The sequence below is a fragment of the Thecamonas trahens genome (genome assembly GCF_000142905.1).
Source record: "Thecamonas trahens ATCC 50062 unplaced genomic scaffold supercont1.2, whole genome shotgun sequence".
Taxonomy (NCBI): domain Eukaryota; order Apusomonadida; family Apusomonadidae; genus Thecamonas; species Thecamonas trahens.
The window spans coordinates 27,842-50,034 of NW_013657678.1; the positions used below are offsets into that span (position 1 = coordinate 27,842).

Below are 22,193 nucleotides of genomic sequence, written 5' to 3' on the forward strand. Positions count from 1 at the left end.
GAGCGTATCGTTCTCGGGTACAGGCGCAAGGTATACTCGCTTGGCGTTGACACCACGGGAGTGGTTTTAACAGCCTGTCACGGGCAACATATACTGAGTGGGGGGGGGGGGGGGTTGAGAGGGCGTAGAATCTATGCGTCAGGATAGGGTTGAGGAAAAGGCCACCAGGGGTGGGGATGGGAAAGAGGGGAAGGGAGGGGAGAGGGGAGTCATGGCGTACACAGACAGTCGTCGCCCTTGTGGTAGGTGTCTGGATGGGCGTCGTCGAGCGAGCCCAGTGCTGCGCAGCAGGCTAGCAGGTCGTCGGTGTTGTACGCCATGGTCGGCGGCTGTGGCGACGAGTGACTGTCGTCGGGTGGTCCGGCCGCCGCCCGCCGACTGGCGACGGTTGGTCGTGGGGGGTACAGAGGGGGTAAAACTGTGTTTGATGGTTGCGGAGGTCCGAGACCGAGCTCCTCGGTGGAGAGCAGACGGCAGGGGGGGAGGGGGGGAGGGGGGGAGGGGGGGAGGGGGTCGAGAGCGATGACTACTGGATCTTGAGCACCTCGATGTCAAAGATGAGGTCGTCTCCAGAGCCGATGCCGAACGCGGCGTAGCCGCCCGAGCCGTAGGCCCACGACGACGGGGCGTCGAGGATGACGTGGCCGCCGTTCTTCATGCCGAGCAGGCCCTCGTCCCAGGCCTGATGGGTACAAGTGCGACCGATGCGAGAGTGAGTGCGGAGAGGGAGGAAGGGAGGGAGGGAGGGAGGGAGGGAGGGAGGGAGGGAGGGAGGGAGGGAGGGAGGGAGGGAGAGGGGATGCGGAGAGTACGTACGCGGATGACCGAGCCCTGGCCGATGGTGAAGGAGAACGGCTTCTGGCCCGGGTCCTTAGTTGACCAGAACTTCTTGCCAGTCCGCTTGATGGTCCCGGTGCAGTGAACCGTGATGGTGTCGCCGGCCTTGATGGCCGCACCAGTGCCCTCGGAGACAATGTCCTTGCCAAGCTCGTCTGCGCTCACCCGCACCCGTCCATCCACCCACCCAACACCCAACATGGTCCCGCCAACCAGCATGTCCCCGCCACCCGCATTCCCGCCACGTCGCGCCACCGCATACCCGAGGCGACCGCCCACACACCCATGAGTCACCCGCCCGCAACCACAACCACAACCACAACCACAACCACAACCACAACCACAACCACAACCACAACATACCGCTGCTCATGTTGTTGTGAAAATGAGTAAGGTGGTCGTGATAGTGCTCGTGGTCATAACCGCTGCCGCTGCCGTACCCGAGGCCCTGACCGAGACAAGGCTCAACAAGCCGCGCGACCCGCATCAAGCGACCCGTCGCCCGCGTATCCCCACCCACCCCCACACCCACACCCACCCCATCCCCCACCCCACACACACTCTCTCACACACACCAGCTTCACACGCACAAAGCACCACACAAGCCTAAACCCCAGACATCCCTTGTACTAGACTCTCTTCATTCACGCATCGCCATCGCCATCGCCATCGCTATCGCCATCGACATGGTCAATCACATACCCATCGTGTCGCGTCGTCCGCGCGCGCAGGCAAGTCAGGACAGACGCCGGGTCGGCGGAAGGGTGTTGTCAAAGACATGGATCTTGTTCTTGTCAAGGGAGAACTTGATCGATGCCCGCTTCTTGCCGTTGGCCTTGCCCTTGCCCTTGCCCTTGCCAGACTTGGTCGACTCGGTCTTGGGCTTCTTGGGCGGGAGGCCGGCCTTGGCGCGCCGCTTGGCGTCGGCCTCCTCCTTAGCGCGCGCCTTGGCGCGGCGCTTGCGGGCACGGCGCGAGGTGCGGCCCTTGCGCTCCTTCTCGAGGCGAGCCTGCTCGCGCTCGGCCTGGATGGCGGCGACCTGGCCGGGGGAGCCCTTGGCGAGGACCGCGTTGCTGATGATGCGTTCAACGTCGGGCACGCCCTGGTGCTTGGCCTTGCGCTTCTTGGGGCGGACACGCTTCTCCTCGTTCTCATCGTCGACGGTAAAGTCGACCACATCGTCAATGAACGGGTGCTTCTTGCGATCGACCTTGACCTGCTTGGCCTTCTTGGCCGCCTTGCGCTTCGCCTCCTTCACCGCCTTCTTAGCCTTGAGCAGCCGCGCCGCAGACTCCTCGGCCTCCTGTGCGCTCACCTCGGCCGTCTTCGCCCCGCCCTCGGCCGCGTCGTCGTCGTCCCACTCAAACTTGGACTTGGCAATGCCAGACTCGAGTGCCTTCAGCTGCGCGTCCTTAAGCGCGCTCACCTCGTCGCCGAGCCCGTCCGACGACGACCCGTCCGAGTCGACCTCGTCAAACTCGACGTCGTCGTCGTCGTCGTCATCGCACGATCCCGAGTCGGACGACGACGAGCCGCCGGCGCTCTTGCCAAACGCCTTGCGGTAGTGGCTCAGCGCCGACGTCTTGGCCCGCTTGGCCGCTGGCGCCTCGTCCTCCTCTTCCTCGTCCTCGTCCTCGTCCTCGTCCTCGTCCTCGTCCTCGCTCAACGACGACGACGAGCCGGCCTCCAACTCGGAATCAGACTCCGTGTCGGACGTCGCGGCCGCAGCCGCAGCCACAGCCAAAGCCGCAGCCGCCTCGTCTGCCCCACGCTTGCGCTTGTTGGACGACAGCGAGACAAGCGACGGCCGCTCGATGGGAATGTCCAGCTTCGACGCAGACGAAACAATGAGGTCAAACACGTCGTACAGCATCTTCCGCCGCTTCCTGTTGATTGTCGCCTTGTCGGCGGCGGCGGCAAAGGCCACGTTGGCCAGGACCTGCGGGTCAAAGACGTGGACAAGTGTGTCGTGACCCGGCTCGAGCGCCTCGAGCGCAGACTCGTAGTCGTCGCCAATGGCGCCCGTCACGTCGCCGTCGTCGTCGCTGTCGTCTTCGCCGGTCTCCATCTTGGCCATGGCCTCGCCCAGAACCTCGCCCACCAGCTCAGAGTCGGCCGCCCACGAATCAATCATCAGCCGCAGCACCCGCTTGTCGGCCGTCCGCGCCAGCGATTCCTTGGGCGACGACATGATGGCGTCGAGCGCAGGCTCGACCACCACCATCAGCAGTGCCATGTCCGTCACCAGGCCCTCGACCTGCAGCGCCTCAAAGAGCATGATGTCAAGAACATGAAGCATGATGCCAGAAGCGAGGTTGATGATGTCCTTCCGGCTTCTGGCCGCGCAATCTTGACCTTGACGTCCGGACGCGAGTTGCGCGCTGCCTGCGGCTTGGACAGCGTCGTCAGAATGAGGTTAAGGTTCATCAGCCGCTTGTGCTTGGAGACCTCGTCCGGTGCCGCTGCGCAAAACTTGTACGCATGCCGGAGCATGACTCGGATGAGCATGAGGTACTTGTTCATCCGGTGCTGGTCGATCTTGAGCCACTTGCGCTGCATGGTCTCAAAGAAGATGGCCGTGAACAGGAGGTTCTTCCCCGGCGGCATGTCGTTGATGAGCTTGGCAATCGAGACCGCAACCTCATCCTGCACCACAGGCTTGTCCGTCATGTACATGGTGTAGTACAGTCCCTCCCAGAGCTTCTTCATCTCCAGCGTCGCAATCGTCTCCTGACTCTGAATCCACTCGCGCAGCTCCCTCATCGCCTTGTCCCTCGTCCCTTTGTTGGTCGCCGCCAGAAACTTGCCAAACATGATCTTCCGCTCCATCGACAGCTCCACATCATCACCATGCTGCGCCTACTCTCCCTCCACCCCATCCCCATCCCCATTCCCCCGCCATACGTGAGTTGCTCTCCTTCCCCCCCGCCCCCTCCCCCTCTCCCTGGCCTAACAGGGATGGATTGATGGATGAGCCGCTCCCACTCCCTTCCGACCCCTGCTACCTGGTTCAGCCACGACCATCTCGCGACGCGCTCGGCAGAGGTACAACGCATACTGCCGCACACAACAAGGTGCATACCATGGTGTAAAGGTGGGGTGAAGTGGGTGAGCTTGGCCACGAGTCGGAGGTGCCAGTCGGGAGGCGGTCCAACTGCGAGCGAGGATGGCCCGGCCTCCACTCCCTCACTCACTCGCGCGCCCGGACCGCCGCTCGACAGTTTGTTGCAGCCAGTACGGGGCTACTCCACGTGAAACTACGGCCATCAAGGTAAGGCTGAAACCAAAGTGGCCAAAGGTTACATCGCTGGTGCATGATGTCCATCCTGTTTTCCATCGCGCGTGCGGGAGAGCCCTGATGAAGCTCTTGCTCCGACTTGGCTCCAACTCTTACCACGACCCGACCCCGGCCAGCCACCATCGCCATCGCCACCACAAGCCAAGAAAGCCAGCCACTCGGACCACTGGTCTCAAGCTGCGCATCCAAACGGCGCAGACCCACCGCCGCCCCATCATGTCATGATGGTGGCTATCCTCCAAGTCGCACCAGTGTTGTCAGCCATTCATCCGTCCAATGAGGTACATCATGTGTGGATCGCGACAATGACCAGCCCATCGGGGGCGTCGGTCATGGTCACCGGCAGCCGCGGCGCAAGCGCGTGCGCACACGTGCCGCGCAAGCAGCCGGCCGAAGCGGAGGAGTCAACCCAGAGGCACTTGCTTTGGCCATTTCGGCTAACGGCGGACACGGGCGAGTAGCTCGTCTCCACGGCCTGCACCACTCTCATCATCACTACTCCAAGTACGACATCCCACCTGAGCAAGTCATGCCCATGACAGACCAATGACATGTCTGTGGCTGTGTCAGTCTCTGGTCTCTCTCCCTGTTCCCCATCCCCGGCCAGGCTCTCTGCTCATGCGCCTTGCGTGGGATCGACGTGGCAATTTCGTCGACCTCGTGCAGGCACTCCCAGGCGCTACCATGGGCGTAGAAAGAGATATGGCCACGCATCAAACTCACATATACTTGGATACTGTGACGATATTTTGGTTGGCTTGATTTTCTCTCGCAGTGTCGGCTGGAAACGAGGATCACAAGCCCATTCGTGGCTGGGTTGACGGCGTCTTTGACCTCACCCACTATGGTCATGCCAATGCCCTCCGTCAAGCCCGAGCCCAGTGCGATTACCTTGTTGTCGGCTGCCACAGTGACGAGGATGTGACCAAGCATAAGGCTCCGCCGCTCCTGAGCGAGGATGAGCGCTACGCCATGCTCCGCGCGTGTACGGCTTGAGATCGGGGCAGGTGGATGGCCGGGAGGGGGGGGGGGGGGGGGGGGGGGGGGGGAAGGGCTAGGTGCGGCAGGTGCGCTGCCTCCGCTGCCTTGGGCGGGAAGACTCACATCGTGTGTGCCATCGATGCGGCGTGTGATGTGTGCGGATGGAATTGGGCGGGTGGTCGGAGCACAGGCAAGTGGGTTGATGAGGTCGTCGAGGCGGCTCCGTACGTGACCCAGGTCTCGGTCCTGGACGAGCACAACATCGACTTTTGCCTCCACGGCGATGGTACGTGACAGAGAGAGCGAGGGCGAGGGAGAAGAGATATAGATAGATAGATAGCTGTTGCCACTCACTGGAGCCACAGACCCGACGTTCACCGCTGACGGCACCGACTGCTACGCCGAGGTCAAGGCTGCCGGCCGGTACCGCGAGTACCCGCGGACGCCGGGCGTGTCGACGACCGATCTCATCGCGCGGATGATGGTGGCGCTCGATGCCATGGACGCCGGCGAGAAGGACGGGGTGCCGACAGCGCTCGCCGAGTCGCGCGAAGAGTACATCTCGTCGCGGTTCACCAAGGGCTCCGACTTTATTGCCAACTCGTACAAGATTGCCCAGTTTGCTCGGACGGTGGCGCCGCCCAAGCCCGACGACACGGTGGTCTACGTCGACGGCGCCTTTGATGTTGCCCACGCTGGCCACATGTCGCTCCTTGCCAAGGCCAAGGCCCTCGGCACCTACCTTATTGTCGGCATCTACGACGACGCCACCGTCAACTCGTTCAAGGGCGGCAATCTGCCCATCTGCACCCAGCACGAGCGCGCGCTCTCGCTCCTCTCCTGCCGCCACGTCGACGACGTCGTCTTTGGCGCCCCACTCTTCCTCACCGCCTCCTACCTCGACGCGCTCGGCGTCGACGTCGTCGTCCACGGCACCGTCCTCGACCAGCCGTCCAAGCTCGAGGCCGACCCCTACCGCATCGCCAAGGAGCGCGACATCTTCCGCACTGTCGAGAGCGACTTCCAGACCACAACCACCTCCATCCTTGAGCGCGTTCGCCTCAACCGCTCCATCTACGAGGAGCGCAACCGTCGCAAGCAGGCCAAGGAGGCTGCCGCCGCCGCCGCCATCGACGCCGGCGAGTCGGCCTAGGCTGCCTGCATCATCCCTTCTTGCATACATTAATACTTCACAGTGCGGCAGAGCCAGTCGGCCACGCTCTCCGCCGTCTCGGCGCAGCTCGCCCCGCCACCCGCGTCGACTACCAGCCCGCGCCGATCGCCCACCTCGTCCGTCGCCAGCGCCTCCAGTGACTCAAACTGAGACGCCACAAGCGCCGCAGGCATAAAATGACCCTCCCGCCCCGCCACCCGCCCCGCCACCACATCTTCCGCCACATCAAGGTGGACAAAGACCAGTCCGCGCCCACATCGTCGCCGCAGCGTATCACGATACGCCCGCTTCAGCGCCGAGCACGACGTCACGGCCCACAGGCCGCACTCGGTAACCTCCCGCATCATGTCAGCAAGAGCCTCCAGCCACGGCATCCGATCATCATCGTCCAGCGGAATCCCGGCCGCCATCTTCTCCACGTTGGCCTGCGGATGCACCTCGTCGCCCTCTACAAACCTGGCCGCTCGGCTCCTCGCCGCCAGCGCCGCCACAAGCTCGCTGCCCACTGACGACTTGCCGCACCCGCTCACCCCCATCACCACAACCGCCATCGCGCTCTCGTCCTCTCCGGCACCGTCTGTTGACGCCGTCTTGCCTCCTCCTCTGCCCCTTTCGAGTGGTGTGTTCAGCCCATCGTGCCTCCTCCCCCCCCCCCCCATCAATAATTTGATGACATCTTGCTCAACTCCCTCACCCGCGGCTCCACGTCCTCGCCACGCCAAACGCATGCCACACCTCCTATCAGAGCCTCCGAGCTCGCCCATCGCCGCACCGCTGCCTATCATCCTCGGACGCCCGAAATCGTTGGAAATCGGGCCGCCGTCTTTCGCCCAGACTGTCTCCCCATGTCACCTATGACACGGCAAACTGAGTTTTGCTGATCACTCACTCTGATCTGCGTGTTGCCCTCCCTCCATCCCAACTCGGCCATGCCCTCCCCTCTCTCGCCCCTATCTTCCACCACTTACGAGGTAATGCCTTTTCTTTCACCCCCTGACGGTATCATTGCACCTCCATGCCCAGTGATCGCAGCACCGTGTCGCAATCGCTCTGTCGCAATCAACAGCCTAAAAAAGGCGGCGCCTGTTTTTCGTCGCTCGCGCCGCCCTCTCACACACTCGTCTCCCCCATACTGAACACCTCCTTCATCCGTCATGGAGGACCAGCACATCGCCGGCAGGTGGAGCGGCAAGTTTTCATCGTCAGCCAATCCAGAGTATGTTGTTGAGCTGGACGCAGCTATAGCGCTGCTGCCGTCAGGCGGCTTTCCATCGATCTTTGGCGCGTCTGCCGACGGTGACCTGGTCATCGGCACGTACGCGGCCGAGTCACGCAAGGCCACGTTCCGAGTCTCAGGCATTGCCGCCGGATCTGACGACGGCACGCTGGTCTTCACAGGCACGGTCTTTGGCGGGTCCGGCTCGAGCTCCAGCTCGGATGCCGCGGTGGTGCGGATGGCCGGGACATGGAACCAGCCTTCGAGCGGTGTGTCGGGCATGTTCGGCCTGATGCTCGTCGAGCCAGGCGCGTCGCTGGCCGGAGTGTGGAAGGGCGAGGCCGTGCCTGCGCCTGAGCTCGCCCCGTTCTGCATCCCGACCAATCCCATCACCTGGGTCCTTGCTCCTATTCCTGACCGCGGCGATGCGGTTGTCGGCGCAGGCTTCTTTGACGATGCCGCCGACGTGCCCGGCCAGCCGGTCATCGCCTTTACCGTCACCGGCACTTGTACCGTCGAAGGCGACGAGAACAAGCTCAAGCTCGTCAAGCAGTACGAGTACAACGAAGCCGTCGAGAACTACGCTGTCGACTATGTCGGTGTTTGGGACAAGAGCGCCCAGGCCGTCTCTGGCTCGTGGCGCAACGAGCTCGGCGGCTCGCACGGCTCCTTCCATGCTCGGCGGCTGGACCCATCGACCGCCGTCTCGGCCGCCACTCTTGTCTGTGCCGAGTGCGCCACGCTCTGCACACCGGGCGATGAGTTCCACGAGTGCATCGCCTGCCGGTCTCCGGGCTACATCGCCTGCGCCGCCTGTGCTCCCACCTCGCCTCACACGGCGTCGGCCGGCGCCGGCCACACCCTCGACCCGCAACGACTCTACGCGCCACAGCAGGTCCGCGGTGAGACATGCGCGGAGCTTGTAGTGGCTGCGCTCGACGCCTTTGCCTCCCGCCCGTTCATCGCCTCCCGCTCCACCGGCGGCTGGCTGACCTACGCCGACATTGCCGCCACGGCCCGAGGCTGGACCCGCCAACTGGCGCCGCACGCGCCGGCCGGCAAGGTTGTCCTGCTCGGCGACATGAGCCCAGCCTATGTCTCCGCCATGGTCGGCACCATTGCTGCAGGCGTCGTTGTCGTGCCCATCGACGGCGCTCTGCCGATCGAGACCCTGGCTGCTGTCGGCGCCAAGGTCGCGCCAGTCGCCGTCCTCTGCTCTGCCGACTACGTTGCCAAGGCCGAGGCCATGAACGCCGGAACCGTTATTGTCTACGAGGAAGACGCCACCGACGGCGCCTCTCCAGATGACGAGAGCCCGGGGCCCCAGCTCGAGATTCCCGCGCGCGACCGTGGTGATCTCGCCGCACTGCTGTTTACCTCAGGCTCGACTGGCGTGCCCAAGGGTGCCATGTACACCGAGGCCATGCTCCTTCCGACCTTTGCCGGCGGCACCAACATGTGGCGGATGATCCGCCTCGACTTTCAGGCCTTCCACCCATCGTTCATTGTCTCGCTCCTCGCCCTCATGTCGTGCGGCGGGAGTCGGTTCCTCGCCACCGATCCGACGACGCTGCTGGAGGACATGACGCTGGCGCGGGCGACCCACATCTCGGCGCCGCCACTCCTGTTTTCTCTCCTCCGCAAGGCCTACGACGAAGTGATTCGCCAGACCGCGAGCCGCGAGGCCGGCCTCGCCCGAGTCCGGGCGTGCCTCGGCAACCGGCTTGTCTCGCTCATCTCGGGCGGCGGTGCCATTGCACCGTCGACCCTCGACTTTTTCCGCAACGACGTCGGCGTCACCGTCGACGATCTGCTTGGCTCGCGCGAGGCCGGCCCACTCGCCAAGAACGGCGAGCTCTATCCGTCAGTCACGCCGCTCCTGCTTGACGTCGAGAGCCTCGAGCCGTCAGTGCCGCTGGCTGTCGGCGCAGTCGGCGTCCTCGCTGTCGCCTCACCGCGGCTCATTCCGGGCTACTACGACGACGAGGCCCGAAGCGCCCGCGCCTTTACCACCGTTGCCGGTACCCGGTACTATATCACCGGCGACGTTGTTAGGGTGTTGAGCCTGCCGGGCCCTCTCAGGAACCTGAAGATCGCGCTCGAGGGCCGTGTCGGCTACGGGTGTAAGCTCGCCAACGCCAAGTGGCTCGCACCCGATGCGCTTGAGGCCGTCCTCGAGGCTGCGCCGTGGGTCTTGCACGCGCTCGTTGTCGCCCGTCCGGGCACCTCGGCGCCGGTCGCCATCATTGTCCCGTCGCATCTTGCCCCGACTGACGTCGATCCGCCCTCCATGCTTGCCGAGCTGCGGTTCTGGTGCACCCACCATCACAGCCAGTTTACCCTTGCTGCCGTGGCGCTCGAGCACGAGCGCTGGTCGCACGCCAACGGCATGCTCACCGCCACAGCCAAAAAGGCGCGCGCCGCGCTCCATGCTTGCTACAAGACCATCATCGACGCGCTCTATGACGCGCCTGCCGCTCCAAAGGGCGCCGATGTGGCGCTCTCGCCGATCATGGCCGATCTGCTGCGGACAAGCATCGGTGTCGACGTCGATGACAGCGGGCGCGTCGACGCCTCGGTCGCCACATCCACTCTGCTTGAGCTTGGCGGCGACTCGCTCGCACTCGCCCAACTGGTCGGCAAGCTCCAGAAGGCCGGTGTTGCGCTCTCGATGGCTGACGCCCAGATGTACTCGGTGGCACACCTGGACGGGATGGCGCTGCGTGCAAGCGAGAGCGTCGGCGCCGCGGCCGCGCTCCCACGATCTGTTCGGCGTGCCGTCAACTGGAGCGCCGAGGTGGCGATGCCGATGGCGGATCTCACGCCTGTCCATAAGGCAAGCACGTCGCCAAGCAAGTCTGTGTTGCTCACCGGCGCCACTGGCTTTCTTGGCCGCGCACTTCTGCTGTGCCTGCTGAATGACGCATCTGTAGCAACAGTGGTGGTCCTTGTTCGTGATCCGGGCCGGCTGGATCCGGCCGCCGCCTGCGATCCGCGTGTTGAGGTTCTGGTCGGCGATCTTGGCGAGGCGCAGCTTGGGCTTGATGACATCGCATGGGCTGCGCTTCTTGGACGCGACCTGACCGCAATTATCCACGCTGGGGCGGCTGTCAACATGGTTCTTGCGTACGAGGCGCTCCAGCGGATCAACGTTGGCGGAACCAAAACAATGGTGGGCGTGGCGGCGGCGACCAATGCGCGGCTGGTCCACGTCTCGTCGGTGGCGGCGCTGCCTGCGGCCGAGTTTGCGGCCGAGGGCTGGATCGCGCTCCCGAGCAGTGACGACATGGACAAGCTTGGCGGCTACGCTGCATCCAAGGTTGTTGCCGAGGCTGTTGTCCATGAGGCGTCGCAGGCCGGTCTTGACGTGGTTGTGGCTCGGTTGTCGTCGCTCTCGGCCGGGCCTGACGGGGTGGCCAATCCGGCGGATGTGCTGACGCACCTGCTTGAGCTGTGCAAGGAGATGGGGGTCGGCCCGCGCGGCGGGCTCTCGCTCGACTGGATGCCTGTAGACGTGGCGGCCCGGGTGGTTGTCGGCGCTGCGCTGATCGAGGGGGCGCCCTGCCGTCGCCGCCGACGTTGCATGTCGTCGGGCACGGTCCACCGCTGTACATGGCGCTCGATAGCGCCGGAGTCACCGAGCGGGCCGAGACCAACACGTGGCGTGCAGCTGCGGAAGAGGCACTGGCGGCTCCAGGCCACCGATCAGCGGCTCTGCGCGGCCTGCTGACGCAAATGTCGTTTGCAAGCGGGAATCGCGGGCGTGTACCGTGTGCGCGGAGCCGGGCGTTTGCCGAGGACCAGCTGGGCGAGACGCAGTGGCCGGCCTGGGCTTAGTCAGAGGTGCCATCGAGTCGCCGCCCAGCGTCTGCGTCGAGGGAGGCAAGATGGATCCTGCACCACGGGAGATTGGGATCCTGCACCACGGGAGATTGCCGCATTGCGTTTGCTGCCGTCGCTTTCAATGACTGTGGCGACGATGGTGACGATGGCGACGCCAAAGACGCTCAGCGAGATAAAGCGCTACTTGCCAGTCTCGATGAGGAGGGGGGGGGGGGGGGGGGGGGCGAGATTTGCTTTTCTGTGACTCTGCAGCAATGTGATGAGGGTATGTGTTAGCGTCTGGCATCCGCCAGCTCAGCCACTCGCCCGCCGACCACCACTCGCCCGCCGACCGCCACTCGCCCGCCTGCGCCTGCCACTCGCCACTCGACTCGACAACGACATGAGCCTGCGACCTGTCCGTGCTCGCGAGCGAGACAAGGGAAAGAGCCAGGGCGCGCCGCTGTCGTCCGACACACAAAAGCTGCTACAGAAGATGATGGCCAAGTCGCGCTTGACGCCCGCCCAGAAGCGCAAGCTCAACACATCGTTACAGAGTACGCGCCACCGCCGGTTGGACAGGAGGAGATGAGGGCGCCAATGGCAAGCACTCACGTGGGGTGCACTGATCGCGGCGGGCGCGTGTATGCATATATACTTGTTTATATATATATATATGTGCGTGTGTGCGTGTGTGTGTGTGTGTGTGCGTGTGTGCGTGTGTGTGTGTGTGTGTGCTGATCGAGGGTGTTAGCGACTGGCACGCTGCCCAAGGATCTGCACGGGAGCGGCAAGGTGGTGCGCAAGCCGACACGCATCTCGAGGGAGATCAAGGGGAGGGTGCCGCTGCCGGCGAGGCCGACCATCCGGACGTCTGAGAGCATCCTGGCCACCGATCCGTATGCTGTGGATAAGTTTGTGCCAAAGCCGGCCAAGTACTCGTGTGAGGAGGAGAAAGCACGGCTGGCGGATGTGTTTGAGGACGTTGGGCGGCCGGTGCACGAGAAAAAGTACGGCGCGCAGGGGCGCAAGAACGCAGCGACGCGGAAGCGGGCCGAGGCACGGGCGCGGGCGCGGGCGGCAGCGGCGGCACGGGCTCCTCCGCCGGATCGCTTTGCTGATGTGCTGGCCGAGATCGAGGAGCGGAAGGCGTTCCTCGAGGAGATGACTGCGCTGGGCGCGCGCAAGGACTACGAGGCCATCATCCACTTCCAGATTGCACAGAAGATCGAGGAGCTGAAAGATATCGATGCCAAGCGGGCGGCGGCGGCCGAGGCCAAGTTTGGGAGCGGTTGGCTGTGAGCGGAGGGCACACGGGCAGCGGCGACCGATGCCAAGCTTAGGACGGGGACCGCTCGTCGAGGCCAGGCCTGGTAGTGATCGGCTGCAAGCCGGGTTTACAACTAGGCCTTGGCTAGAGCGCGCTTCTGTGAGCGGCGCTCCTTGTCACGCATGCGGCGAGTCGACTTCTTGTCGTAGGCGTTCTGGGCGCGCGACTTCTTGGAGCGCTCGGGCTTGAGGCCGGAGACCTTGCGCCTGGCGTTTTTCTCGTTGGCGACGCGCTGGAAGGCATTCTCGCGCTTGCCGGCGCCGATGGCCGACGCGGTGGCCGAGCCCTTGTCCTTCTTCACCTTTCGCTTCTTGCCCATGTCGTAGAGGTCGTCGTCCTTGGACCGCTTGCGCTTCTTGAGCATGTCGCGCTCGGCCTGGAGCTTGAGGCGGTTGACCTCACGAGCCATGGCTTGCGACGCCTCGTCGTCCTCCCAGCCCTGGGCATCCCACGCAAACTGCATCTCGGGCTTGCGATGAAGCTTGGCCTTGCTCGCGCTCTCATCTGGCGCCTCTTCTTCGGCGCGGCGGGCTTCGTCCCATGCGATGACCACAGCCTCACCTCGCGGCGCCGACCGCTTGCCCTTGCGGCTGCTCTTGGGAGTGGTGACAGGGACGGGATCCGGCAGCTCGTGCGTCTTGGGCGTCTTGGGTGTCTTGGGCGGCGACGGCGATGGCTGGTGCCTCACCGGTGGCTCGCCCGACGACTCTGAGCCCGAGTCTGCCGTCGTGTCAAGCTGCTGCTGTTGCCGGGCCTGCTCCTCCTTGCGGCGCCGGCGCTCCTGCAGACGCTTGATGGCCGGTCTCGCCTTGGCGCGGTCGATCTTGACGCCCATGCCAACGGCCGACGGGGTCGGTGAGTCGGTGACGATCCAGCTCTTCATGCCGCGCCGACGCTTGCGTGGGCTCGCTCCGGCGTCGGACGAGTCAAAGCCCGAGTCGGAGGCAGCGGCCGCAGCGGACTTTGCAGCAACGGCGGTCGCAGCAGCGAGGGCGCGGCGCTCCTTCTCGGCCTCGAGGGCGCGATAGGCAAGGGCCATGTCCGCCTGCTGCTTGGCAGCCTTCTTGGCGGCCTTCTTGGCGGCGCGCCGCTCCTTGCGCGAGAGCTTGCGCTTCTGCTGGACAGCGGGGGTCTTAGCCTTGGCTGACTTGTGCGAGGAGGAGCGCGGAAGGGTGCGGGCGGAGGCGCGACGGGCGGCGTGGCGTGCGGCCTTGGCGCGGCGCTTGTGGGTGGCGGCGGTGACGGCGTCGATGACGGCCGGCGAAAGGCGCTCGGCCTCGGTGGCGGTGTAAAAGAGGATGTACGCCTGCTGGGCGAGGACCGTCTTGATAGAGACCTGTTTGACGGAGCGGTCATTACAGAGGAACCACGACCCGTTGGGCGCGCGGACGTAGGCCACGTAGTGGCCGGACGAGATGGTGTGGCCGTGGTGGACGACGACGCCGGCGAGCGAGTACTGCTTGTAGCGCGGGAGCTCCGACGGCGGGACCGGCGGAGAGTTGACCATAAAGGCGTCAAGCGAGAGCTTGGGCGGAAAGGCGATGTGGTCGGCGTTCTTGCGCATCCCGCGGAAGCGCTTGAGGTGGCAGACGAGGACCGGCGGAGTGTTGAGCAGCTGGAGGGTCTTGACGGCGCGGACCGACTTGGTGCACTTACCGCAATAGTACTTGTTGTGCGCGTCGAGGGTCTCTGGCCGGGTGAACTGCTTCAGCGCAGACTCTAGCGACCGGCAGCCGGCAATGTGGAGCGAGATGTCAAGGTACGGCTCCTTGGTCACGCTCAGGCGCTTGCACTGTGGGCACTTGACCGACGACTGCAGATGGCCACCAAAGATGGCGTGCATGCCGGTCGTCTCCACCGCCGGGCCTGTCGGCCGCTGTCGGCGCCTCGCCGCCGCCGTCTCGATGTCCACGTCCGAGAGCTTGTCCACTACAAACCGCAGGAACTCGTGCGAGTCTTCCTGCCGGTGCTTGTGGAAGACCCGTCCGATGTGCCGTAGGTTGCGGTGAAGCGACTTGGGCGAGTACACCGCCTTCTTGCCCAAGAGCATGTTGCCCACCACCGTCCGCATCTGGCAGGCAAGGCAAAAGTCGCGGATCGGGCACTCCTCCTCCCGCGGGTGCGCGCCCATGACGAGGTACTGCGAAAAGGCAGGCAGATACGTGAGACACTGCAGCGTCGAGTTCATGTAGCACGTCACGCCAAAGTTGACCAGGCCGGTCCTCACGCCCGAGCGGCTCAGCTTCTCGTGCCACTCGAGCTCAAGCTCCGATCGCGGCACAATGTACTCGCTGCCCTCGGCAAAGAGCGGCTCTGACGATGACGACGACGCACCTGACTCGCCGCTCATCACCATAGCCACAGCCGAGCTCGTCATCTCTTCCCCACTCTCCTCGCCCGACGACTCTTCGATGACCAGCTGCCGCCGGCCGGACAGCATGTTGAAGGAGAACTGAGACGGATCGAATCCTGCATCGATGCCACTCCGATCCTTCGACTTGTGCTTCCGCTTCCGCTTCCGCTTCCGCTTCCCCCGCTCTCGCCAGCCCTTGAGGCGTGGCCCGACCAGCGACTGTCACTTCCAGCCTGACTCTGCTCCAACAGCAAGTTGTCCGCGACTGACAGTTCTTTGTTCTTGTTCGTCTTTGACTTGTTCTTGTCCTTCCTAGACTTGTCCTTGTTCTTCTTGGACTTGCTCTTCTTGCTTGATGCTGATGACGATGCTGATGATGACGATGGCTTGCCATTGACTACCGTGTAGCCAGCGCTCCTCGGGTCGAACAGCGCATTGCTCTTAGCCGCCTGGGTGAACTGAATCCTGTTCCGTGCCGCCTTTCCCACTCCTGTTGAGAGTCTCTCGTCCACGGCCTGAGACATGTCGCGTGACTCCTTGCTTGCTGTGGTGGGTCGTGGCGCGGTGGCGGTGGGGGATGATTGCCGCGGTGAGGTGTGGTGCGTCCCCTCGCGATTGGTGGATGGCGTGATGGGGGGGCGCCGACCATTGGGCGAATGGGCGAACGGGCCGACAAGGCCGCGGCGGGGGAGGGGGGGGGGGGGAGGGGGAGTGGGAGGGGCGGTGCGAGATCAAGGGGATGGGTTTAAGGTGCACACCTGGGCGTGCGCGTGCCTACTTACTCTACTTCTTCTGGGTGAGGTAGAGGACGACGCCACCGGCGATGAGGGCAAAGATGAGGGCGAGACACATGGCCTTGCGACGGGCCTTGCGCTGGTAATTGTCGGCCTTGGTCAGCTCCTTGACGGCGCCATCGGTGTGGGCGACGGTGTTCTCGATGTGGTGCTCGATGTCGTGTAGTTGCTCGCCCTGCTCGTTGACGAGGGTCGAGAGGTCGCGGAAGATCTCGTTGACGTCCGAGATGGTGGCCTCGATCTCGGCAATGTCGTGCTCGCGCTCGGCGATGAGGACCTCGTTAAACTCGATGGTCGAGTCGAGGGTGATGGTCTGTTGCTGCGCAAGCAGCGGTTGCGTCTGATCGTCGGCGGTTGACGTACCCGCCGCGTCACCAAACGCCATGCTCTGCTTGGCCGTGTCGATGCTTCGCCGGTCCGCGTCCTTGATCCGCGTCTGCACCGCCGTAAATGCCGTCAGCTGCTTCTTGAGGTCAGAGCCGAGCTTCCGCTGCGTCACCGACCGCTGCTGGGTCTCTGCTGGCGACGACGTCGGTACCAGCGTGATCTGCTTCAGCAGCCGCCCGGCCTCGCGCGCCAGGTCACGCGTCCGCTCCGTCAGCGTCGTCATCCGCGCATGCATGTCCGGCGTCTCCCGCTTCGTCCCCAGCTGGTTCACCATCTTCTGCAGCGCCGCCACATTGTTTGAGATCTTGGTGATCGATGCCACCGCCTGGTTGTGCAGCTGATCATACTGCCCCTCCGCCACGTCGCCATTACAGACCAAAGCCGCCACCGCCACCCGCCGCGTCCAAACGCCCCGCCCCGTCCGAGCGCCCCGTCCACCCGCCCCAACAAGCCACGCACACGCACACACATACACATTCACCTCGTGAGTCTATACCGCATGCCCATGGCGCACAGGCGGCCTTCCCCCCCCCCCCCCCCCCTTGGTTACGCGGAACCGGGCGGCCGCCACCCAGCGCCGTCAGCCGCTGATCGACTCGCACGTGACGGAGGGAACGGGCATGGGAGGGAGACACGCAAAGGGGGGAGGATTTGCTCGCCAAACATACCTGCAGCGACGATGTGTTGCTCATGGAACCTGACGCCGCCATGCCCGATTGGTAGCCATAGCCCCCTTGCTGGCCTGACCCGCCGCCGCCACCAAGCACCACCCGGCCCGTGCCCCTCTCCAAGTCGTCGAATGACATGCAATGAAATGGATTGAACGACGACGCAGATGCGAAGCCAAGTGTGCCTGTTGGCCACACGCTGGCAGTCGCGGACACGGCCACTCGGATGAGAGGAGCCAAGCATGGGCAATCATTGAATTGCAGGAAATGCATGTCTACTACTGAGCCAACAATGCTTGCTGTACTTGTGGGATACATGTATTGGCCACAGTATTGGGAGGACAATACCTTGGTTGATGTGTTCCTGCTCGATGGCTTTGCATCAGACAGCTATCGTCGCGCGCGTATCCTACGCCAAAGGTCTAGTCTCCCTCAATGTCGGCCTAGGTTTCGATGGCCTCGGGCTCTGACTGGCAACAACAGCAAGTCTCGAATCTCGAGTCACAATGGGCGGCAGTGCCGGGAGTATAAGCATCCTTTGCTGCCTTCTGATCTACGGGCTCCTCCGATCCCGTTGCTATGTTGTTCTCGCCACATCCCGATCTTTTCCACCCTCCACCTCGAATCCTACCCCCCAAGTCCGACACCATCAGCATGCAGCTATGGGACAGACCCATTGCTTTGGCCTCAAGACCCGCCCCCCTTGCTTGCCCCCCGGTCCACTCGCCTCTCGTGCGCACTTTCCCGCACGTGCTGCTGATTCCTGCCACCTCATCGTCATCGTCGTCATCTTCATCTTCGCACCCCTGATGGAGCACACTGCAGTAGAAGAGCAGCCGCCGCCGCGTATACGATCTTTACCCACCCCACCCGGTTCGCTTCATCGCTGCCAGTCGTCCGTCGCTCGACCTCGGCTTCCACGGCGACGGCGAGTCGCACACGCACCTGCCCACTCACGGCCACACACACGACTCAACCTCGCCGCGCTCATGACTGCAACGCTGTCCATTCTGGACCTCGTCCGCGCCTTCCGCCTCGTCCCGGGACCTCCATTCGACCTGGACGATCCGTCGCCTCTGGCGGCCTTTGCAGAGCGCCTGGTGGCCGAGCTGGAAGCGAGCATCGACGCCGGGCTCGTCGCCATGGACGCGCTCTACGCGGAAAAGGCGACTCAGCTCGCTCTGCTGGCCCGCGTGCTGGGCGATCGATTGCAGGCGGTATCGACGCTGCGGAGCGTGCTCGCTGATGGGCCATCCGAGCCGCCGGGTCCGAGCTGGCGGGTCGGCGCGGGTGTCACCCTCGCCGCGCTGCTTGTCGAGGGCGCCGACGGCGAGGGCGGCGATGTCGGCGATGCCGAGCTGGACGAGGCCCAGCAGGTGTTGGAGGCTACTGGCGCAGTCTGGACGCCTGATTCGGGCATTCCGCAGGCCGACATTGTATTTCTAGTCGGTATCGTCCTGGCTAAGCGTGGCGCGCTTGACGAGGCCCTTGTTCGCATGGACGAGGCTCTTGCTCTCGACAAGAGCCATGGCCCGGCAGCGGCTATTCGCGATCAGCTCCGCTGGGCCCTCACTGGCGAGCCTGCGCCCCCACCAGCGCCGCCGCCGCGGTCCAAGCTCTCACCGGAGGAGCGTGCTGTACGGCGAGCAGCGCGGCGAGCGGCGCGGGCTCCCGGCGCCAACTCGGACTTTCGCCGCAACCTCGACGGCCTGGTCGCCTCGATCCGGCACGACATGGCCGAGGCGCAGCGGATAGCGGCTGTGGTCCAGGCAGCCGCAGACGAGCTCCGGGCGTCGGGCGCCGGCACCGGCGACGGCACAGAGTGAGAGACGGCTCGATTTACTCGCTCGGCCCGGCCATCGACGCCGAGCCGAACCGCTGCCGGGTCGGCGAGCAAGTGACGCGGTCGGCCACCATGTGGGTGACCTCGAACAGCAGGTCTGGGTTCTGAATGAGCTCGGCAAACGAGGCGTGCGAACGAACCTGGTCGAGGTGCCCGGCGATGAAGGCGAGGCATGCTGCCTTGAGCGCGTGCGCCGATCGCGCGTCGGCCGCTAGCAGGATCCGTGTCACGTTGGCGAGCTCGATCCGCTGCCGCAGCTCGGCCATGCACATGAACTTGAGCCGCGGGAGGAGGCACAGGTCGGCAAACTCGAGCAGCGAGACCATGACGTCGAGCCCGAGCCCGTGCTGCAGCGTGTCAAGGTACATGAACTGTAGCATGACTGCAAACGCATTCGGCGCCATCGTCGTAAACAGCACCTCGGTCTTGCCCGACTCGGTCTCGGCCGCGCTCGCGGTCTCCACCGACTCGAGAAACTCCATGATCGGCGCCTCGAGCGCCTCTTCCTCTTCGTCTGCAGCATCAGCGCCAACAGACGACGAGAGCAGCGGCGCAGGCGTGTGGACGTGCGCTGCAAAGACTGGGTCAAACAGCGACGCGTGCTCTGGCACGGTGCCGAGGCTGCCAAGCCCGGCTCGCTCGCCGTCAAATAGCGGCCGCCGCCACCCACCTCCGCCGCCACCACCGTCGGTTCCGGTTGTCCCTGTGCCAGACACAAACTCGACCGATGAGCCCGACGAGGCGCCAAAGCCGATCGCAGACGCTCCAAGCTCGGCCGACGACTCGGCCGACACCCACTCGCCACGCCCGCCATCGTCGTCGAGCGTGACCTCTGCCGCACTCGCCTTGGCCTTGGCCTTCTTGGCCTTCCCCTTCCCTTGACCTTCTTCCCCTTCCCTTTGGCCTTCTTGGCCTTCTTGGTCTTGGCCTTCTTAGCTTTGCCCTTCTTCGCCTTTTCGCCTTGGCCTTGGCCTTGGCCTTGGACTTTGCGCCAGCCTTGGAAGACTTGGCCTTGGTGAGTCCAGGCGGGCGCGGCTCCCACATGGCATCGTCGAGCGCGTCCGACGACGACGAAATCGAGGTCGCTGAGAGCAGCGAGCGCGCCGATGGCGGCGCCCACGCGTCACGATACGCCGCCATCGGATCGTCGACCGAGGCCTCGGCCACCCCGCGCGCGAGTTGGTGGACCACTGCCCGCAGCTTGGCCTGCAGCTTGGCCACCGCCGCTGTCGACGAAGCTTCGGCCAGCTCAAACAGGTACGAGAAGACTGGTGACCGCGCGCCGAGCACCACACGGTGGGCCGGAAACGACCGCCCACCAGCGCGGAGGATGACGTCGGCCCATGCGCCGGAGAGCAGCATGGCGGTCAGGTCAAAGGCGAGCGACGATGGCGGGACCACAATCGGGTCGATCCAGATGGCGTAAGCGTCGTTGAGAAAGGCGAGCTTTTTGTCGACGGCATGGTCCGAGTACCCGCCAAACACCAGCATCGACTGCGACGACGTCATGACCGCTGTGTGGTAGTAACGGCCCGACGGAGTGTGCCCGCGGCAGATGAGCCGTGCCCACTCGTGCTGGCCCGTCTTGGTCACGTCAAATGAGAACCGGAACAGATCCGAGCACGTCCCGTCCTTGTCGACGCCGCCAAACACATACATGTACCCGCCCTGGACAAGCGTCGAGTGACCGAACCGCCGCGTCGGCACGTCGCCGACCACGTCGCGCTTGGACCAGGTCGACGTCGCGAGGTCAAAGCAGTACACGTCGTTGACAATCATCTTGCCGTCACGTCCACCAAACAGCCAGAACTTGTCCGCCGCCACTACCATGGTGTGCGCCGAAAGTCGCGGACAGGGCCTTTTGTCAGCACAATCCGCCACTCGCAACTCGCCACCTCGAACCGGTACATCAGCGCCGACCGCTGGCCGTAGCCGCCAAACAGGTAGAGAAACTTGGAGGAGACTCCGGCGCCGCTCACCGACGCGCCCTGTGCCGACGAGACCGATGATCCAGACGCTGCTCGCGACCGAGTCCGGCTAACCGGCTCGTCGGCCGCCGACGCCGGCGAGCCTGTTCGCGGCGATGCCGGCGAGTCCGACTCGCCGAGCGCCGCGCCGCTCACCACAGGCGACGGCGGGGTGGCGCGGTCGAACGAGGCAGCACCTGGCCCGGGCTCGGGCACCTCGCGCGCCACCCTTGCCGCCATCCCGGGAATGTCCACTGCTGAAGACACGCTCCGCATGGCCGACTTGGAGGCGGCAGCAGCAGCGACGGCCGTCGCCAGCGCCACATCGGGTGTCTCCAGGTCGAGTGGCGCGAGCAGCTCCATCGAGCCGCGCGGCCACTCGTACGCCACCAGCGTTGCGTTGTGCCGGCCGTGCGGGAGGTGGCCCGTCGCCTTGATCCGCTTCCACTTGAGGGTGCGGAAGGAGAACCGCCAGAGATCGTCACAGAACTCGGGCGCCGATGCCGACGAGTCGGCCACATGCAAGCCGCCAAAGATGTACATGGACTCGCCATCGACCAGCGACGCGTGGTAGAACCGCGGCGAGGGCACCGATCGCGAGGCGTAGGTTATGGGCGTCCACTTGCAGGCCTCAAGCGAGTAGGCATGCATGTCATTGAGCGTCCCGACTTCCGAGTTGAAGCCACCAAAGACAAACATGTGTCCGGCGTAGAGCGCCGATGAGTGACCATATCTTCCCGATGGCATATGCGATCCGACGACCATGACTTGAGCCCACGAGTTGCTCTGCTTGGCTTCCACAAACAAGCCCTGCGTCCGCAGCGATGATGAAAATGGAGAGTATGGATAGTTCTGCGTCACAGGCGCAGCAGCGGCGGCTGCCGAAGAAGACGAGACGGTGCCACGGCCACGGGAGAAGCCCAAGGCGAGCGACTTGCGCTTCTTGCTCCGCTTGTCCATACTCACCCTCTTTCACACCCACCCACGCCTTCTCTGTCTCTCTGTCTCTGTATTGTTCTCCCCCTTGCCTCTTCACCTCGCTTGCTGCCTGTGCTTGCTCTCGTCTGCGTGAGTGCGGTGAGCCGCTGTGTTCCTCCTGTCGCTTGGCTTGCTTTCGGCAATGCGAATCCTGTCGTGGCACATCATCGTGCCGTGGCAGGGCAGGGCGAGTGAGATCAAGAGGCTCTCTCTGTCTCTCTTGCCTGCTTGGGGGGAATCAGATTCCATGACGTGATGGCAATGATGATGACCATGATGATGATGATGATGATGTTGATGATGATGGTGATGATGACCATGACCATGACCATGATGACCGGAAGGCAAAAAAGGGGGGTACAGTGGAGCGTAGGCCGCGCGAGTGACCGACGCACGCAATGACCGAGATCTGGTCGTTCTGAGAGACCCAAGGGGTGACATACAGCGCACTTGAGGCCACAAACTACCTGCCGTTGGTTGACAAGCCATGGCTGGCAGGGGGGGGGGGGGGGGCGGACTGGCATTTAATCATCTCGGACACGTGG

The 22,193-nt window shown here is 64.3% G+C and overlaps 10 protein-coding genes across 10 annotated transcripts in view; 4 read left to right on the plus strand and 6 right to left on the minus strand.

Annotated features, from left to right (window-relative positions):
- The window catches only part of AMSG_11601 (uncharacterized protein), a gene marked incomplete at its 5' end in the record, with an annotated part of 6,219 nt that extends 5,009 nt beyond the window's left edge, over nt 1-1,210 (minus strand). Inside the window, 4 exons of the mRNA XM_013907418.1 lie at nt 221-345; nt 528-682; nt 817-992; nt 1,201-1,210. Coding sequence (XP_013762872.1) covers nt 221-345; nt 528-682; nt 817-992; nt 1,201-1,210 — 466 coding nt within the window. The remainder of the gene's footprint in view (nt 1-220; nt 346-527; nt 683-816; nt 993-1,200) is intronic.
- Nucleotides 1,211-1,461: 251 nt separating this feature from the next.
- AMSG_00337 (uncharacterized protein) lies at nt 1,462-3,937 on the minus strand. Its single transcript, XM_013907162.1, has 2 exons — nt 3,920-3,937; nt 1,462-3,696 (listed from the first exon to the last, which is right to left on the minus strand). Exon 2 carries the CDS (start codon nt 3,134-3,136, stop codon nt 1,574-1,576), a length of 1,563 nt encoding a protein of 520 aa, XP_013762616.1. The 5' UTR covers nt 3,137-3,696; nt 3,920-3,937; the 3' UTR covers nt 1,462-1,573.
- Nucleotides 3,938-4,932: 995 nt separating this feature from the next.
- AMSG_00338 (ethanolamine-phosphate cytidylyltransferase) lies at nt 4,933-6,269 on the plus strand (the record flags this gene model as incomplete). Its single annotated transcript, XM_013907163.1, has 3 exons — nt 4,933-5,120; nt 5,307-5,402; nt 5,482-6,269. Exons 1-3 carry the CDS (start codon nt 5,108-5,110, stop codon nt 6,267-6,269), a joined length of 897 nt encoding a protein of 298 aa, XP_013762617.1. The 5' UTR covers nt 4,933-5,107.
- Nucleotides 6,270-6,298: 29 nt separating this feature from the next.
- AMSG_00339 (gluconokinase) lies at nt 6,299-6,841 on the minus strand (the record flags this gene model as incomplete). Its single annotated transcript, XM_013907164.1, has 1 exon — nt 6,299-6,841. The coding sequence occupies one exon, from the start codon at nt 6,839-6,841 to the stop codon at nt 6,299-6,301; it is 543 nt and encodes a 180-aa protein (XP_013762618.1).
- A 603-nt stretch (nt 6,842-7,444) lies between these two features.
- On the plus strand, nt 7,445-11,539 carry AMSG_00340 (fatty-acid-coa ligase FadD; the record flags this gene model as incomplete). Its single annotated transcript, XM_013907165.1, has 1 exon — nt 7,445-11,539. One exon carries the CDS (start codon nt 7,445-7,447, stop codon nt 11,234-11,236), a length of 3,792 nt encoding a protein of 1,263 aa, XP_013762619.1. The 3' UTR covers nt 11,237-11,539.
- Nucleotides 11,540-11,724: 185 nt separating this feature from the next.
- Nucleotides 11,725-12,675, plus strand: AMSG_00341 (UPF0193 protein EVG1). The gene is made up of 2 exons (XM_013907166.1): nt 11,725-11,885; nt 12,083-12,675. The coding sequence occupies exons 1-2, from the start codon at nt 11,732-11,734 to the stop codon at nt 12,628-12,630; spliced, it is 702 nt and encodes a 233-aa protein (XP_013762620.1). The 5' UTR covers nt 11,725-11,731; the 3' UTR covers nt 12,631-12,675.
- A 23-nt stretch (nt 12,676-12,698) lies between these two features.
- AMSG_00342 (ubiquitin carboxyl-terminal hydrolase) lies at nt 12,699-15,591 on the minus strand. The gene has a single exon (XM_013907167.1). The coding sequence runs from the start codon at nt 15,096-15,098 to the stop codon at nt 12,732-12,734; it is 2,367 nt and encodes a 788-aa protein (XP_013762621.1). The 5' UTR covers nt 15,099-15,591; the 3' UTR covers nt 12,699-12,731.
- Nucleotides 15,592-15,794: 203 nt separating this feature from the next.
- On the minus strand, nt 15,795-17,044 carry AMSG_00343 (syntaxin; the record flags this gene model as incomplete). Its single annotated transcript, XM_013907168.1, has 2 exons — nt 16,861-17,044; nt 15,795-16,538 (listed from the first exon to the last, which is right to left on the minus strand). The coding sequence occupies exons 1-2, from the start codon at nt 16,996-16,998 to the stop codon at nt 15,795-15,797; spliced, it is 882 nt and encodes a 293-aa protein (XP_013762622.1). The 5' UTR covers nt 16,999-17,044.
- A 787-nt stretch (nt 17,045-17,831) lies between these two features.
- On the plus strand, nt 17,832-18,615 carry AMSG_00344 (uncharacterized protein; the record flags this gene model as incomplete). Its single annotated transcript, XM_013907169.1, has 2 exons — nt 17,832-18,497; nt 18,520-18,615. Exons 1-2 carry the CDS (start codon nt 17,850-17,852, stop codon nt 18,613-18,615), a joined length of 744 nt encoding a protein of 247 aa, XP_013762623.1. The 5' UTR covers nt 17,832-17,849.
- An 84-nt stretch (nt 18,616-18,699) lies between these two features.
- AMSG_00345 (BTB/POZ domain-containing protein) lies at nt 18,700-21,748 on the minus strand (the record flags this gene model as incomplete). Its single annotated transcript, XM_013907170.1, has 3 exons — nt 20,557-21,748; nt 19,689-20,512; nt 18,700-19,543 (listed from the first exon to the last, which is right to left on the minus strand). Exons 1-3 carry the CDS (start codon nt 21,628-21,630, stop codon nt 18,700-18,702), a joined length of 2,742 nt encoding a protein of 913 aa, XP_013762624.1. The 5' UTR covers nt 21,631-21,748.
- Nucleotides 21,749-22,193: the final 445 nt, after the last annotated feature.